The following is a 15,083-nucleotide window of genomic DNA, read 5'->3' as shown; positions in this document are numbered from 1 at the left end:
ACAATATCGTGTTTCTGATAAACTTGCTTATTTCATTACGAGAAGTCTTGTTATCCCCCCTACATTCGGGGAATTTTGAAAGGGGAATTTTGCATTAGGGTTTGCTGTTCCGGGCAACATAAAATATCTTTCTGCCAGATATTTCAATTCAAAATTCTCGAACAAACGTTTATTATTATAACCTTCTATCGTCTTTCGCAATAAATTCATTTTATTAATATTAATTTGATTCTAACGGCTTCGCCGAGAAAAGATAGCTCAGACAAGTAAGTTATAGCGGGAAAAAGAGCAAAAGTTAATAAACAAACTGTTCACAATGGCTGGCAAAGTTATTTTTAATTTAGAGGAAGTGAAATTGGCGAAAAAAACACAGATGCACGAAATAAAAACAACTTCGCCTACGTCATGGTAACACTTGACGTAAAAAAAGGTCAATTAGGAAATTTCAGCTGCTTAACCCGGCGGAAGAACACACCGCATTGCGCGAAATCTTGCAGACAAAAGGTTTATCCGGTTTATTGTTACCTTTGTCACGCTATCATGGACATTTGATTTTAAGGAATCCAGCGATCACTTTCTTAGAAACGATGTAAACAACTGTAAACTTTCACTTTGCGGAAAATTCGATCTTCTTTACTCAAGGGCATGGGGAAACTTTCGAGAAAAAATATATATATTTTTAAAAATATATACATATTTTTAACTAAAACTTGAGGTCTGCATGACAACATTTTGTCATTAAATATGCTCACAAAATCATTTGCAACGAGCTACACATTTGTCAGAAAAACTAACAAAGTTTACTGTGACATTCCTTGACTGACTAGTAACTATTTTATAGTTACTAGTCTCATGTTGTTTTCTTGCGCTGTAACGAGCAAGTATTGAACTATGTTTAGCGCGTAATCCGACCTAATGCTGCATTTCTGCTCTAACTCGCGTGCAAAGACATGGCGCGTGAACTCGTCTCTCGGTTCTCGTTTCGCGCGCGAAAATGTACTCTCTCCAAACTTCACTACTATACGCTCATAGCAGTTGCAATTATTTTGCTAACATGACGCGCGACAGATATTTTTGCTCAGCCATGCATCGTTTTTTAGTTTAAAAGTGGAAACATATTGTTTTCAGTGGGGTTTTAGCTTTCTGCGAGCAGACAGACGTAAGTCTAACAATCCCCCGAAGACTTTGGAACACAGATTGAATATAGGCACCTATTACGTAATCGCGTGTGTTGAGAACTTTTGACTGGGAGCCAAGTTTCCTTTCAATATTGATCGAAATTTATCACAAATTGTTGCTATAGTTTGTTTATTTCTACAAGAATCCAAGACTGGCGAGAGAATATCAAAAGTGAAACAAAATATATCAATCGTCCATGGAGATACAACTCCCACACTCTTACAGAGGGCATTACTTATACTTAACCTGCAAAGTGAAAAGGCAAAAATGCTTAAGGAAGAGCTTTTAGCTTTAAGTGATCACTTGCCAACTTCCCAGAATCTTATAATGTGAATTATACAAAAAAACGATAACATACCATCTCGACAACTTATTACTTAATAATTTGGCAAGACTATTAAGCTGTTTTTTGCTGCCCACGCCCTAATGTAAACTTTCGAGGAAAAACAAATAGAAGAAAAAGATACAGTATCTATGAAACTTTAAAAACAAGTTCCACGGGACAAAATCCTGTAGAGTTGATTGACTTGGAAAAGGAGTCGACACTCAGACGATTCCGTATCATTAAGCTCCCGCTATAACAGGTAACAAAAAGAGAGAAGCCGACAACACGGTCAAGTTCCCTATACATTGTATCACTGACCCTTATTTCGGTTCCATGGATGCAGTACAAATAACTGTACGGAGAACTGACCATAACACGTGTAAAGTCTTACTGGTGACACTGCAAGGTATGACTAACCAGTATCAAGGCGTAATGGTTTGTCTCCTATAGCTGAGGATCTGTTGCTGTCTGATTAACCGCAACATAACTATAAGACTTTCTCAATGACCACAATCAAAATTGATTTTTAATACATTTTGGGTGACTAACTTATGCGAAAATATCGCAGCTGTTAACAGAGTGAGCTGTTTCTCTTTATCTGCTTTGTTGCAGATTTTACGGTAACCGTTACCGGATTAGGGTAGATCTCGATTTTCTTGTTCTACGAGCAGATTTTATAGTTCCTTGTTTACAACAGTTTGTTTTGCAGTGCAGAGGTCAGACTACGTTTAACTCCAAATCCGCTTGCACTGCAAACCAAAGCGTGGCTTGTAGTTATACGAAAATTACTGCTATCGACTATTTTTCTGTTTTATTATCCGTTGTTCTGTGCAGGGTGCCTTTCCCTTGAGTATACGAAAAATACACACCCTCTCTAAACTATGTTTACATGTTTCCACTTCAAAGACTTTAGTTGGCGTTATCACAATTGTCCTGAAAGTTTGTCGTCGCGTTACAGGTTAAGACAGATTCTGCTGGGTAGCATTTGTTTAACTTTGATCGCGTTCCAAGTTAGTACAGATCCTCATTACAGCTTTGATAACATTTTCCGATTTCTGCCGGTCCACTTTTGAGTGATGACTAAACATAGCGAAATAGTTGAAGCATGAACTTCTCGCGGGAGCTGCTGAATCAATTGAAAATGTCACGCTTAAAATTGTATTCTAAAGAACACCTCTGAACAAAGAATACCAACAAGGGGCACATTTGATCGCCACCGTGTACAGTGTTCAGTTTTTTCCCTAAAGAGCTTAACAACCCAAACTACACATAACCATGAAAACATTATCAATAGAGTGTTTCGCCAATTTTCGGCTTCCTTCGTCCCGCCATCGTCCTTCCGACAATACACGATCATTTGTTGCGATTCACTCTCCCGTAAAAATCTCAACAATCTGATTGTTAAAGCCAAATACTGCACCCTCGTTTAGCGACTACGACAAGATATCCCAATTATCACTGATGGCAACATGAAGAACAGAGAAATAAAGCGCAATGTTGAGAGCTTTCCTTTAATGAGCAGTGACCCCTGCAGTTGGCCTACATGCGGGAAATGCAAATGACTGGATACAACCAAAATCGCAAGTCACGTCCTGGACTAAGACACATGTGAATGAAATTATTAGAAGTAACAGTTATTGCTAAGTGACAGATAAATAAGAGTCCCAGCTGTTCCAAGGGTATAAAGTCTAAATTTTGGTTTCAACAGGAACCCCTGTCAACTTAGCAACAGAAAAACATGGATTGTTTGCTTTTTTTATGTAACCAAGTTCAAATTGAAGCGAAGTTTCATTTTAGAAATTCAACAGCCTTGCTTTGCCCATTCTTTCCCGAGAGAGTTAAAACGAAATAGTGAGAGGAATTTTTTTCTACTTTACAGAAAACATTCTAGATATCGAAAGCTCGACGCTCTAGCCAGGCAATAAATGGCTCTGAAAGTTGTTTCTCTCTCCATATGCACGGCACGATGTGTTATTTACCATGGTGCAAGTTAACAGACTGGTATTTAGGAGGGGTCATTTCAAAATTGATCATGTGTTGCCCAGAAAACTGAGTATCGATAAAACTCACTACAACGGATTTCTGTCCCCCTTTAAATTCTCTGCTTTGTGCTTCAGTTTTGTTCCACATACTATAACCTCACAGTTAGCGAACCTCAGCTCAGTGTTTCCTTACGTTCAGGTATCATAGTCTGCTAGTAAAGAAGACCTTAAATCATCAAATATCAGTTATTGTTTCAACTAAAACACTATCTTAGGGTGGTTCAACTTTAGTTTATTATGCATATAATACGCGCCTTCACTTCAAGTCCTCCGACGATTTTCAGTCCACGTCTTAACAATTCTTATTGGAAGTATTGAGATCGTCTGTCTCTATTAATTGTTGTGCAGGTCGTGATAAGGAAAACACATGGTTATTAAGTGTTATACCTCAAGTCGGTAAATACTTGGACTGTCACCTACTAATGTGAAGCTGGGTGATATTGGAAGCTGCGGCAAGCTTAAGTAGTGAAAATACAACTGAGCTTTACGTCGTCAATCAGTTGAAAAAGTTATGTACGATTTTGATAGTGTTCATTCTTAACAAACTAAAAACGAAAAGTATTGGTAAATCTGATCTTCATGGTATGCTCTTTTCAATTTTTTTCTTAAAATCATAACAGCCTCAACACCACGACCAACACCATGACCATAACAACATCACGAACAAAGATTGACGCCAGCTGTCGATTTCCTTCTTCCTTCCGATAACACACGATCACTTGCTACGATTCACCCATCCATGAAAACGAAAACCAGTCGACCAATTCCGAACAATATTGCTCATACGTAACATCTAATCATTAACAACACTAGCATTAAATCATCATTAGCTACAGCACTGAACAAAGAAAAAGTCATGTTTTGGTAAGGTCTTTCTATTCATGGGCAGTGAACCTTGCAGTTGGCCTTAATGAAGACAGTTTAAATAACTGATTGTAGAGAAGCAATACAATGAAACACGCGTCAATATTTCAAATTATCACAACTTAACTCATTGCCAAGTTACAGATAAATAACATGCTCAGCTGTTCCAAGGCTCTGAAGTCTAGATCCTGCTTTCTACTGAGAAATGTCCACTGCTAGCTTAGCAACAGAAAAAACATGGACTGAGTATTTCTTCTAGTATCTAAGTTCAAAATTTATCTTAATCATGTTTAAAATTTTTACTTTCTGTTTATTCATGTTACTGCGTGAAAGATGAATTGTACAAAAGTAACGAGTAACAATTTTCCTTTACCTCTACTTTGGGGCAAACATATTTGATATAGTAAGCTCGCCTCTTAAATCGTTTTCAAGACCACCATTGGCTCTAAATGATCATGCATGTTTTTCTTCACTTGTGTATTTTTTGCGTTCCATACTGAGCAAGAGTCTACGGACGGGTTGAAAAATGATGTTGTTCGAAATAGAATGGAATGAAAGAGTTAACAAAGACTCCGGTTTCATACCGGATTGCTGTGAGTACCTCAAATTGGCGACACCTGGCCTAAGTTTTGTTCTAAGTTAATTTTCATTTTCAGTTTTGATCGCGGTGCCAAAAGATCCTTTGTCAAGTATTACCTCTGGTTATTTTCTTGTTTATCGCTGATTTTGTACTCTCTCGGCTGCAAACAGTGGACCTGAGTTCACTTGGTCCAGTAGGAATGCAAACATAACCAGAAACGCCAGTTCTTTATTTTTTTAAATCGCGAACTGTTCTTTAAAGGGCATCTAGTTCCAGCCTTTTTATCTATGACAAGTTCCCACTCTCAACTGTTTGCAAGTCTTTTTGTCATTCAGTTCGAAAGCAGTCTGTCAAATTTCGACTGAGCTAGAGATCTTCCTCTGAAAAGCACACGAGAGCCCTTTCATAAGAATTTTGTCATAGCTGTTGGTATAGAAAAGCTGAATTTTACATCAGCTATGCTCAGAATAAAGAGTGAAAATGTGACAGTAACCAGCCAAATCTCGTGCCGTCAATTATGAAACTCATGTTCAATTTCATCGCCAGTATTCACAAGTACGAATCATAACAACCAGACCGAGAACAAATAGTAGAAAAAGGAACAAATCATCTCCATCTCATGCAGTTTTCAATTTTTTTTCTTCTTCAAGGATCCGGCGACACAAGCCAAACAACTCATAACCATAACAACACTACGAGCGATGACTGAATTTTTTCGCCAGTTTTTCGGCTTCCCTTCGTCCTTCCGAAAACACACGATTACTTGTTACGACTCACCCATCCGTAAAAACCAAACAAGTCGGTCGGTATTACTCATGTGTTACGTCATAGATTCGCAACTACGTCTAGATGTCATTATTAGATACGGAAAATAACAAAGTAGTTCAACTTATGTGGTTAACTTTCCCATTCATAAGCTGTGAACGTCACCTAGCCTACACGAATGAAACGCTAATTCAAAAAATATAAAAGTTACACACCAATACTAGAAAAACATGTGGAAACCTTAAATCTTTGCCTTAAGATGCTCGCGGGATCTAAGGCGACGGTATTGACCCGTTAAAACGGCTACTAACACACGAATACAAAACAGTAAAAACCCGCAAGAACCTAAATTTTTAGGAGTTAGCCTAAACAGGTTCTTATATAAATGGTACTCAACAAAAGTTTAGGCTATTTAGGTTCTTAAAACAGGTTCTTATTCTTGGAGAAAAACACACCTGCATAACAAGTTGGTAATTGCCCTATATTTTGTAACTGCATATTTTGCACTCATTTTTCTTAAGAAAATCATGTTTTACAGCAATGGCAATCTGGTTTTTCTTCGATTATGATTACAGTAAATAATTTCAGTGTACCTGTAATGTACTATATGATTTTAGAAAATAAGAACCTATTTTAATTTTCTTAGGCTAAATAGGTTCTTGTTTATAAGGGGTATAAATGGCAAATTTTAGGCTAACAGGTTCTTAATTTTTAGGTTCTTACTTGCGGGTTTTTACTGTACTAACAAGACAATAAAGATACACTTGACGAAGCTACTGAGCAAACGTTTTCATGAAGAATAACTACGCAAATTAGTTCATGCATATCGCATCTGATTTTCCATACGTGCGTAGATTAGATTATGATTGGAAGTGTACAAAGTGCAAGTACACCATTAACATAGTCTTTGTCGTCAATCTACTCAACTATATCGAGGTACACTGACCGTTAGGGATTCTATTTTCAGTACAATTTTCATCCCGCGCATATCTTCTATAAATAACGGGAAAAAAAAAAAAAACACTCGGCCCATTTTACTCCCCCGTGATGCCCAGAACTTTCAACTTTAACATGGATGACGCTCATACGACGGTCCACTTATACTCAATCGTAACTTTTCTGATCTTTTTTTCCGGTATTATGTCTACGCAGTTTGTTATGGCAGGACATGCCCGACCGTGACGCCAACATTTCCTTCTAGTACAATGTCTAGGTGAGAGGTGACGATTTTCAGTGACAACCAAAACCAAATGAAGTCATTTTGCACCTGAGGGATCAACACAGACTGGCCTAGCACTATCTATTTTCGTGTGTTAACAACGCATTGTCCGCAGACTTTTAACTACAGACACCCCAAGCAACGTAATTCATAAAATAAATATGTTATGTCTTCATTTATTGAGCATCTACTTACCCTGAAGGAAAACATTTCTTTAATTCTACAGCAACAGTCACATCCCACACGAGCCTAGTAGTTTTCGAGAATAAGTCAAAAGTAGGCTTGTATAGAAATGTTGAATATAAAAATCCTTTAAAAATAATTCTCTTAACTCAAATCTCTAACAAACACGCAACTGATACAGTCCACCGAATGAAGTTTTCTGCATTTCCTGACAAACACACTACAATATTACAAACTGTAAGCACCGTGATTAAATTGAACAACAGTTTCTCGATTGTATGATAGTTTACCGTGGTATTTTCATTGTACAGTCTGCAACAGCTGATGGGTGTAGATCAGTCTACAGTTAATTACTTAAGTCTAAAAAGGGTTATCATGGGCTTTTCTGAGAATGATCTGTAGCTCAACTGGTATTTTATGAACAGTTTTAGTGGACACTTGTAAAGAGTTTATGAAGTGGGAACTTGTCAAAGGCTAGAGTATCTATTTAGATTGAAGGAAAAGGATTTTTTTTAACTTCTATAGTTCCAGTTACAGCCCACGCAAGCTCAGTATTTTTCGAGAAAAAGTCAGAAATGGGATTGAATCGAAGATTTGATTGTAAACAACAAACAAAGTTTAAAAAGATTCTGTTTCTCTTGTACTAACGTAAATCACACACGGTTGAGATGGTCCCCAGTGGGCAGTTTTCAAGAGTTTCTGACAATCACACCACAACACTACAAAATGTTAGCATTATAGAAGATAAAAATAAATATGTTCTCTCGTCCTTTCTTGAGTATCCACTAAGCTCGAGGGAAAAGATATATATATTTTTACTTTCTATAAAAGTAGTTACTGCCCACGCAGGTCTAGTATTTTTCAAAAGTAAGTCAAAAATAGGATTGTTTAAAATTGTTGATTGTAAACAACAAACAACTTTTGGAAAGATTTTTACTCTATTTAAATCTTCAACAAACACACAACTGAGATAGCCCACTGTACGCAGTCAAACGAATAAATAACGTCCACCGAACATCTTCACTCGAAACTCGGGCTCCACACCCTGTTGTCATAAATGTGTATCGGGATAGCCACGCGCGGACCGCGTGCTTAAAAAAGCACGAGGCGGGTAACCTTGTGACACAAGGAAGCCATCACGCAACGATATCGGAAACCAGCAAATTCTAATTGAAAGCAGCTTATTTACACTAGGGTCATACTGAGGGGGCGGATTTAACAGATTTTAAGCCCTAATCACTGCATGCCAAAGCAAGGAATTCACTTATCAAGAAATCATACATTTACGACCGCTTGCAATTTTAAATTTTATTTCTGCTATAAAAATTATTGAACAATTATGAAAAATTATACCGCATCCATCCAATCATGAACCCAATAAACACGCTGACTTTACCTTTTTGTTTTAAGCTTGTCCCAGTTTAGGAAGTACGAAAAATCGATTAAGTAAATTAGAAGAAAATTGATCAATTCCGGGAAACAATGTAAAAATAACGTGACCTATTGCACAACACTATTTCGTTAGATTCTCGTTTCTGATAATATTTGTACTGTTGAATATTTAGACAACGGACTTAATTCTCTAAGCCGCTAAAGTCTACCTCGGAAGAGGACGATTTTACACCACATGTGACGTCACCATAAGAAAGGTCACCGGAGGAATTGCGTAAAATTCGAACTACAATACGTAGTCGAAAAATTTCAATGATGTGCGCCAGGTTGGTGGCCAAATTTTTTCCCGAATATTTGGTCTGCGCGCTCTTTAAGAAGGAAAAAAATGTATACTTCTGTCGAGAGTTAAGTCCAAACTACGATTTTTAGTAGGAGAGTCACTTTTGCAGTAGACAAAGGAACGATTGAAGAAATGTAACGCCAAAAACGGGAGCGAAATATTGTAACATACGCAGGATTTTTTTGATAAAGTTGGCAATCAGAAGTGTCAAAACTGATATTCGACCATTGGGTTGATTCAATATTACGTGCTCTTTAAGAAAAAAGATGTACACTTCAACAGAGAGTTTGGTCCAAACTGCAATTTTTAAATGCAGTAACTAATGCAGTAAACTATACAACGGTTTAGCAAAAGTCATGGCGACAACCGGAACTAAGCGCTGTAACATCCGCGGGATTTTTCAAGGTAAAATTTGCAATTAAAAGTGTCAAAACACAATCTCCGACCCTAGAGGAGACCAATTCCGCATTTAAAGTAATGTCAAGTTAAATCAAATAATAAATAATTATTGGTATTGTATATAAGGTGAGCGGCCCAAGTTGCAATCTTTTGGCCATTGAAAGACGTTTCCGGAACACTGTTCTCCTGGGGGAGAAATTTATCGTTTGGAAGAGGACCAGAGCAGAGAGAAAGAAGAGACTAACAAATTGAGAACAAGGGAGAAATAATGCGAAAAACTTTGGCAAAAAGGGAGGAAGCAATTTTATGAAAATCTTAGTGGGGGAAAATGTTCTTAAAAATCTTGGTACGTGGGTGGAGAAGCGTGGGTTGGGATATTCCCTCAGTCACCACTTTCCTCATTTCACCGTTTAACTCCCACAAGTAATAACTAAACTTCAACTTCCTCTCACAAATTCAATCCAAGTTTCAAATCCAGAAAATAAGTAATGATAATAATAATAAAAAAAGAGACGGGTGGGGTGTTATCCTGTTGAAAAACCTAATTCTCTTAGTTACCTTGCAAGTCAACCCATAGCTGCCACAAGGGAGATGTTACGAGTAAGAGGGTCACCAATATTTTTCCTCACCTTACCCTACCCCACACAGCAATATGTTACAATACTACTGTTACTATCCTTGACCTGATGCTCGTAAGCCATTCCTCACCTTACCCCACCCCACACAGCAATATGTTACAATATCACTGTTACTATCCTTGGCCTGGTGCTTGTAAGCCATTCCTCACCTTACCCCACCCCACACAGCAATATGTTACAATATCGCTGTTACTATCCTTGACCTGATGCTTGTAAGCCATTCCTCACCTTACCCCACCCCACACAACAATATGTTACAATATCGCTGTTACTATCCTTGGCCTGGTGCTTGTAAGCCATTCCTCACCTTACCCCACCCCACATAGCAATATGTTACAATACTACTGTAACTACCCCTGACCTGGTGCCTGTGAGCCAACATCCTCTAACCTCCTCTGATGAGCTTCAAACAGTGTTAAATAATCTGGGTCATCTTGTTTCTGGGTCTTGATTATTCCATGATGTTGACGCACGTCTTCAAGTGATGCCTCAGATTCTCCATCTGAAAATTCTAAAGAATGCACTTTGAAGTTATTCAAGGAATGTTTAATTTCAGTCACTAAGTCAATAACAAACCACAACACCTTTTAACAACCCACTTCTCTAGCTACAACATGCCTTAGGTTTTTGAGAGAATACAGTGCAGAAACCAAACAGGTAAATAAAAGAGGTATTCTTTCCCCTAAATTAGTATGCATATTCTCTATACTTATCTCTATACATTCCCTAAGGTGCTAATGAGTCGAGTTTGTTTCAAAATCAGGAGTTTCATTCTTTATTTGCTGATCATTTTCTTTATTCTCCTAACCTTAATGTGTGATTCAGGGGTGATATTGTAAAGAGAAATTAGATGCTAGTCACTGTTAGGGGTCAAAGGGTTAAAAGGCAAGAGTTTGAACCTTAGGATGGAGCTTACTCGTATAAAACTTTGGAAACCCTTTAACTCTCAAGATCTAAAAATTATATTTTCTGCACTGTTTCATATATGTTCTTATCATTTCAGCTTTGATCTTATTTCAAACAAGGTCCACTGGTTGCTATATTCTGTTCCTATCATGAATCTCTTGCTTGGAAATGTACTGTTATTGTGGGGGGATAGTCCTCTTTGGTTGTTCTTGAGAGTGAAAAGGGCATCAGAAAAAAAAAACCCAAACACAAACCACTCCAACTCACCAGTATCTTCTCCTTCTTCATTCTGCTCTGGATTCTCTGACACTTCATCGGAAGGCTTTGCATTCCTGGCACCAGATCCCTGACAGAGTGAGCTGGCTTTAGAACTCCTGTTGTCTTCCACTAAAAAAATGTAGCGGTCTCCATCTTGGACCAGGCATGTGGATTTTTGTGCTGCTGATGCATGACTGCTGCTGAGTACTATTGGAACTGGAGATTCAAATAGATTATCTAGCTTAAATGCTTGATCTAAATTATATCCTGACATTGCAAAAACAGAAACAGAAACTGAATTGTCAACTTTTTTACTTCTGCAGACACAGTCAGAACAGGAAGCTGACAAAACAAACCCCTTTATTATCATTTCACATCCATTTTGCAAGTTCATCAACACTTCATCAGATCAAGGGTACCATTATAATTCTGCTATGCTAATAACTGGGGAACAAGGCACACACCTTTGTCAAATGATAGAAACAGATCTCTGATGTTGGTAGCTGGAGGCCTAGAGCAGCTGCTCTTTCCATCATCTGCAGAATTAATGCCTTGATGTTGTGGGCAGGTGTGAGTTTGTTTATCTAAAAAGATTTCGATAGGGACTGAAGTACATGACAAAATATTTACAAGTGATATTTCAGAAATACCTTGAATAAGCAGTTAATCAAAGATTAGCATCTACAGCATGATGCTTCAATTAAGGCTTTGTAAATATTGCGTGAATGCTGATTTTGATAGTGCTCTTTTGCTTGGCTTGAGTCTAAACCAGGGAATACAATTTTTCTCTTTACAAACTAGATAGCTAGATTGTTAATATTAATTTGATACAATGTCAGATACTCATAACTGATGAACCCCTAAAACCCCAAGAGTGACCAGCATTGAGTTTCTCCTAACATGAACACTGCCATATCATTCACTAAGATCATGAGTACAAAGAAGACAATCGCCAACCTAAGAAGTTTTGATTTTTAAATGAATCCTCTTTATCAGTATCAAAGGAAATGTATGGGGAAGATCATAGAGAATATGGGTACTGATGTTTGGGTGTAGAGGGTTACAAGGAAATAAATGCATACCCGCCAACCCCCAGAGTACAAAAAATTGGAGACGTCTCAATTTGAAACCATGCGCGACAACCTGAACCATGTCAAATTTCCATCATGTATCATGCAATTTGATTGGTTGATTTCTGACCAATTATGATACTTGTTAAATGTATATCAATTTGATTGCTCTGTTTTATTTTTCCAATTGAGAACAGCCTAAATAAGAGGACTAAATCCTTTTTGACATTTCAAAAACAACTAACTTATTGAAAAAAAAATGAAAAAAGCCACGATAGGTATTTCCCAGGAGATTTGGTGCTCTAACAGAGAGACCAGGAGATTTGATGAAAAACTTGGAGAATCTCGCAAAAACTGGGAGAGTTGGCAGGTATGAAAGTGTTGAGGAGAAAGGAAAATTGCAAAATACATCTAAAGGTTAAAATAAATGAAAAATGTATATTCATCATTTTCCTTATTTATCCTATGCCATGCACCGTGAAAAATGATTACCAGAGTGAAAGTCCATTCCATACATTTATTCAAAGATACCTTCTTTTGCCTTTGTTTCTGAAGGGCTAGAAAGTGCCACAGGACTCTTTTCTCTTGTGCCAACTTCTGTAGAAGCTGAACTCACAGAGCTTCTTGAATCAGTAGTTTTGTGAGGCATCAAAACCAAACTTGCTACACCTTGCATTCATGCAACCTTACAAAAACAGTTCTGTTGGTAACTTATCAAGAGGGGAAGTGGTATGTAAGCTTCCACAAAAAGGTATCTGCAAAAATTTCCGGCCGTCACAAACGAGAGACGAATTTGTTTAAGATTTGGGTTTATCTTCACTGCCGAAATGGCGATTTTTAAATCAATATTTGATGTATTTTTAAAAAAAATTGTAAAAATGTACAGGTATTATCTTAACTACGAAGTTAACGTTAACACCTAAAAATAATTCCGATTCGAAGAGTTAATTAACTTAACGAAGACGTAAAGTAAAACGTAAATTAAGCAGAATCCTTTTAACCTTCTTCGTGGATGTTTCTATGGTAATCTGAACATTGCTATGACAATATAACTGATCAATTTCTACGGATAGAAAAACAAGCTTTCTGTCTAATATAAGTATTTGATGATGTTGTGAAACTGTGGAGCAACCCTTTTACGAGAAAACTTTTCTTTTTCGGTGCCTTAAGTGATAAGTTAGAACATTAGTCATACCTTTCCAGAAGACTTCTGACCGGTAAAATAAACAAGAAAATGAATTTTACCGTTTCTCTTGGCTTACTGTAAGTGTTGGCGAATCCTGACGAATTCAAAATGGCGCACACCAGTAAATTTTCGTCCCAGGGTGTGCTCGGACAGACGACTTCATCTCGGCTGGGCCGCTATCTTGAATTGGAATTTCGCATGCAGACTGACAATTTTAACAAACTGTTCTGCGTAAGTTGCCAACAGAAACAACATCAAGGCGTGATATTTTAATCTTGAACGCAAGACTGCCCTGTGCAGAACGCACTGATATTCTAAAACGATCCGCAAAACTCTCCGAGAGACTATAAAAATTTTACTGTAAAATGAATTCAGCAGCAATTAGAAATTACCCTAGACAATCATTTCGCGACACGTTTGAAATTCACCTGGCGTACTTCGTTGCAGTTGGCGGTATTTCAAGTGCGGCGATTGCTTGCGCTTTTGTTCAGGCGGTGGGTTAGTTCTGTGTAACGAAAAAAGCGCTAAATTAAATCTAAAGTAACTTCTCATGACAAGGCCATGGCTAAGAGCTTTGGAATCTCGGCTTGGTTGAATTCTCAGCTATGAGTATGATATGTTGTAATATAGATAGTAGTATATTATTTTCTGACCTTCTGCTTGTAGCGTCGGCCCATCTTCAGTTACCTAAAAACGTTGCCGCTTGGAAAGAGACTCTTGAATTTGCCGCCTCATTTCTTTAATGATTTAGAGTCAAGACACCCGATAGTCATCTCGAAAGTCTGACTTACAGGAAGTTGTTTCTTCGGGTGACATGACTCTAGTTTCGGGCGACAAACTCTGGCTTCGGGCGAGATGACTTTCGGGAAACTTGAAAGGGATACCCTCCTCAACACATCAACCTAAGAGACTATAAACAGTTTATAATCTTTTGATCAACTACAAAGATTGAAACAAGGACTTTGGGTACGAGAATGTCAAGGCGGTATGACTCAAGGTACCTCTACGTCCCTAATTTGAGATGGCATATTTAATCGTGTAGAGAATGGTGTTGTTCCTTCTATGTTTCAGTGTTATTAGTAAAAATGGATAAAGGGGGTAAGTTTCTAAAGAAACTGTGGTGCTGCGTCGGTGGGGGTAACAAGGTAATTTGGGAATATCAACTAAGTTTAAATCATAAATTGGCCACTGTAAAGAGTTAAAAAGCTGACGTTTCGAGCGTTAGCCCTTCGTCAGACGTCCGAGCCCTGACGAAAGGCTAACCCTCGAAACGTCAGCTTTTTAACTGTTTACGGTGGCCAATTTATAATTTCAACTTAGTTGATATTACCAAATTACCTTATTAGTAAACCCACGCAAAACCCTGAGCAGCAGCTGTTTTTTAACCAGTTTTGGAAAGGGCTGTGCATTGCAGCCAGGTTACTGATTTCCTTTGAAATGGCAGCGCTCGTGGATGGATATTTAGTGCATCAAAGACCAAGTTACTTTAACTTTTAGGTCTGATAGCATGGCAAGTGGTAAGTAATGCTGATTGCTTTTAGAAGGCAAGGATGGTTTTCGGAGGTACTTCTCCTTTAACGAAATAATACTGGGATAGTTCTAATTCGGAAGTGGCTAGAGCGCATGCTCCCCTCCCGCAAGGAAACAAAATATCAGCCTATCACGAGTCACCAACTAAAGGGGGTCCAAAGAAAGTGCAAGAAAAAACTTGCTTTAAGATAACAGGAGGCTTCGCCA

The 15,083-nt window shown here is 37.9% G+C and overlaps 1 protein-coding gene across 4 annotated transcripts in view; it reads right to left on the bottom strand.

Moving 5' to 3' along the window:
- Positions 1–12,851, bottom strand: part of LOC111323107 (DNA-binding protein RFX2) — a 29,903-nt gene extending 17,052 nt beyond the window's left edge. For 3 of the 4 annotated variants that reach the window (XM_088737896.1, XM_088737897.1, XM_088737898.1), the window contains exons 1-4: positions 12,692–12,845; positions 11,555–11,674; positions 11,100–11,306; positions 10,288–10,437 (exon numbers count right to left, since the gene is read on the bottom strand). In XM_088737896.1, the coding sequence (XP_088594022.1) occupies positions 10,288–10,437; positions 11,100–11,306; positions 11,555–11,674; positions 12,692–12,836 (622 nt within the window). In that variant the 5' untranslated portion in view covers positions 12,837–12,845. Of the gene's footprint in view, positions 1–10,287; positions 10,438–11,099; positions 11,307–11,554; positions 11,675–12,691 lie in introns of all 4 variants that reach the window. The other variant, XM_088737895.1, reaches the window with a different exon arrangement.
- Positions 12,852–15,083: the final 2,232 nt, after the last annotated feature.

This window comes from Stylophora pistillata, chromosome 11 (genome assembly GCF_964205215.1).
Source record: "Stylophora pistillata chromosome 11, jaStyPist1.2, whole genome shotgun sequence".
In the NCBI taxonomy this organism is placed as follows: Eukaryota; Metazoa; Cnidaria; class Anthozoa; order Scleractinia; family Pocilloporidae; genus Stylophora; species Stylophora pistillata.
The sequence above is the reverse complement of the archived record's forward strand: the minus strand, read 5'-3'. Positions and strand labels throughout refer to the sequence as shown.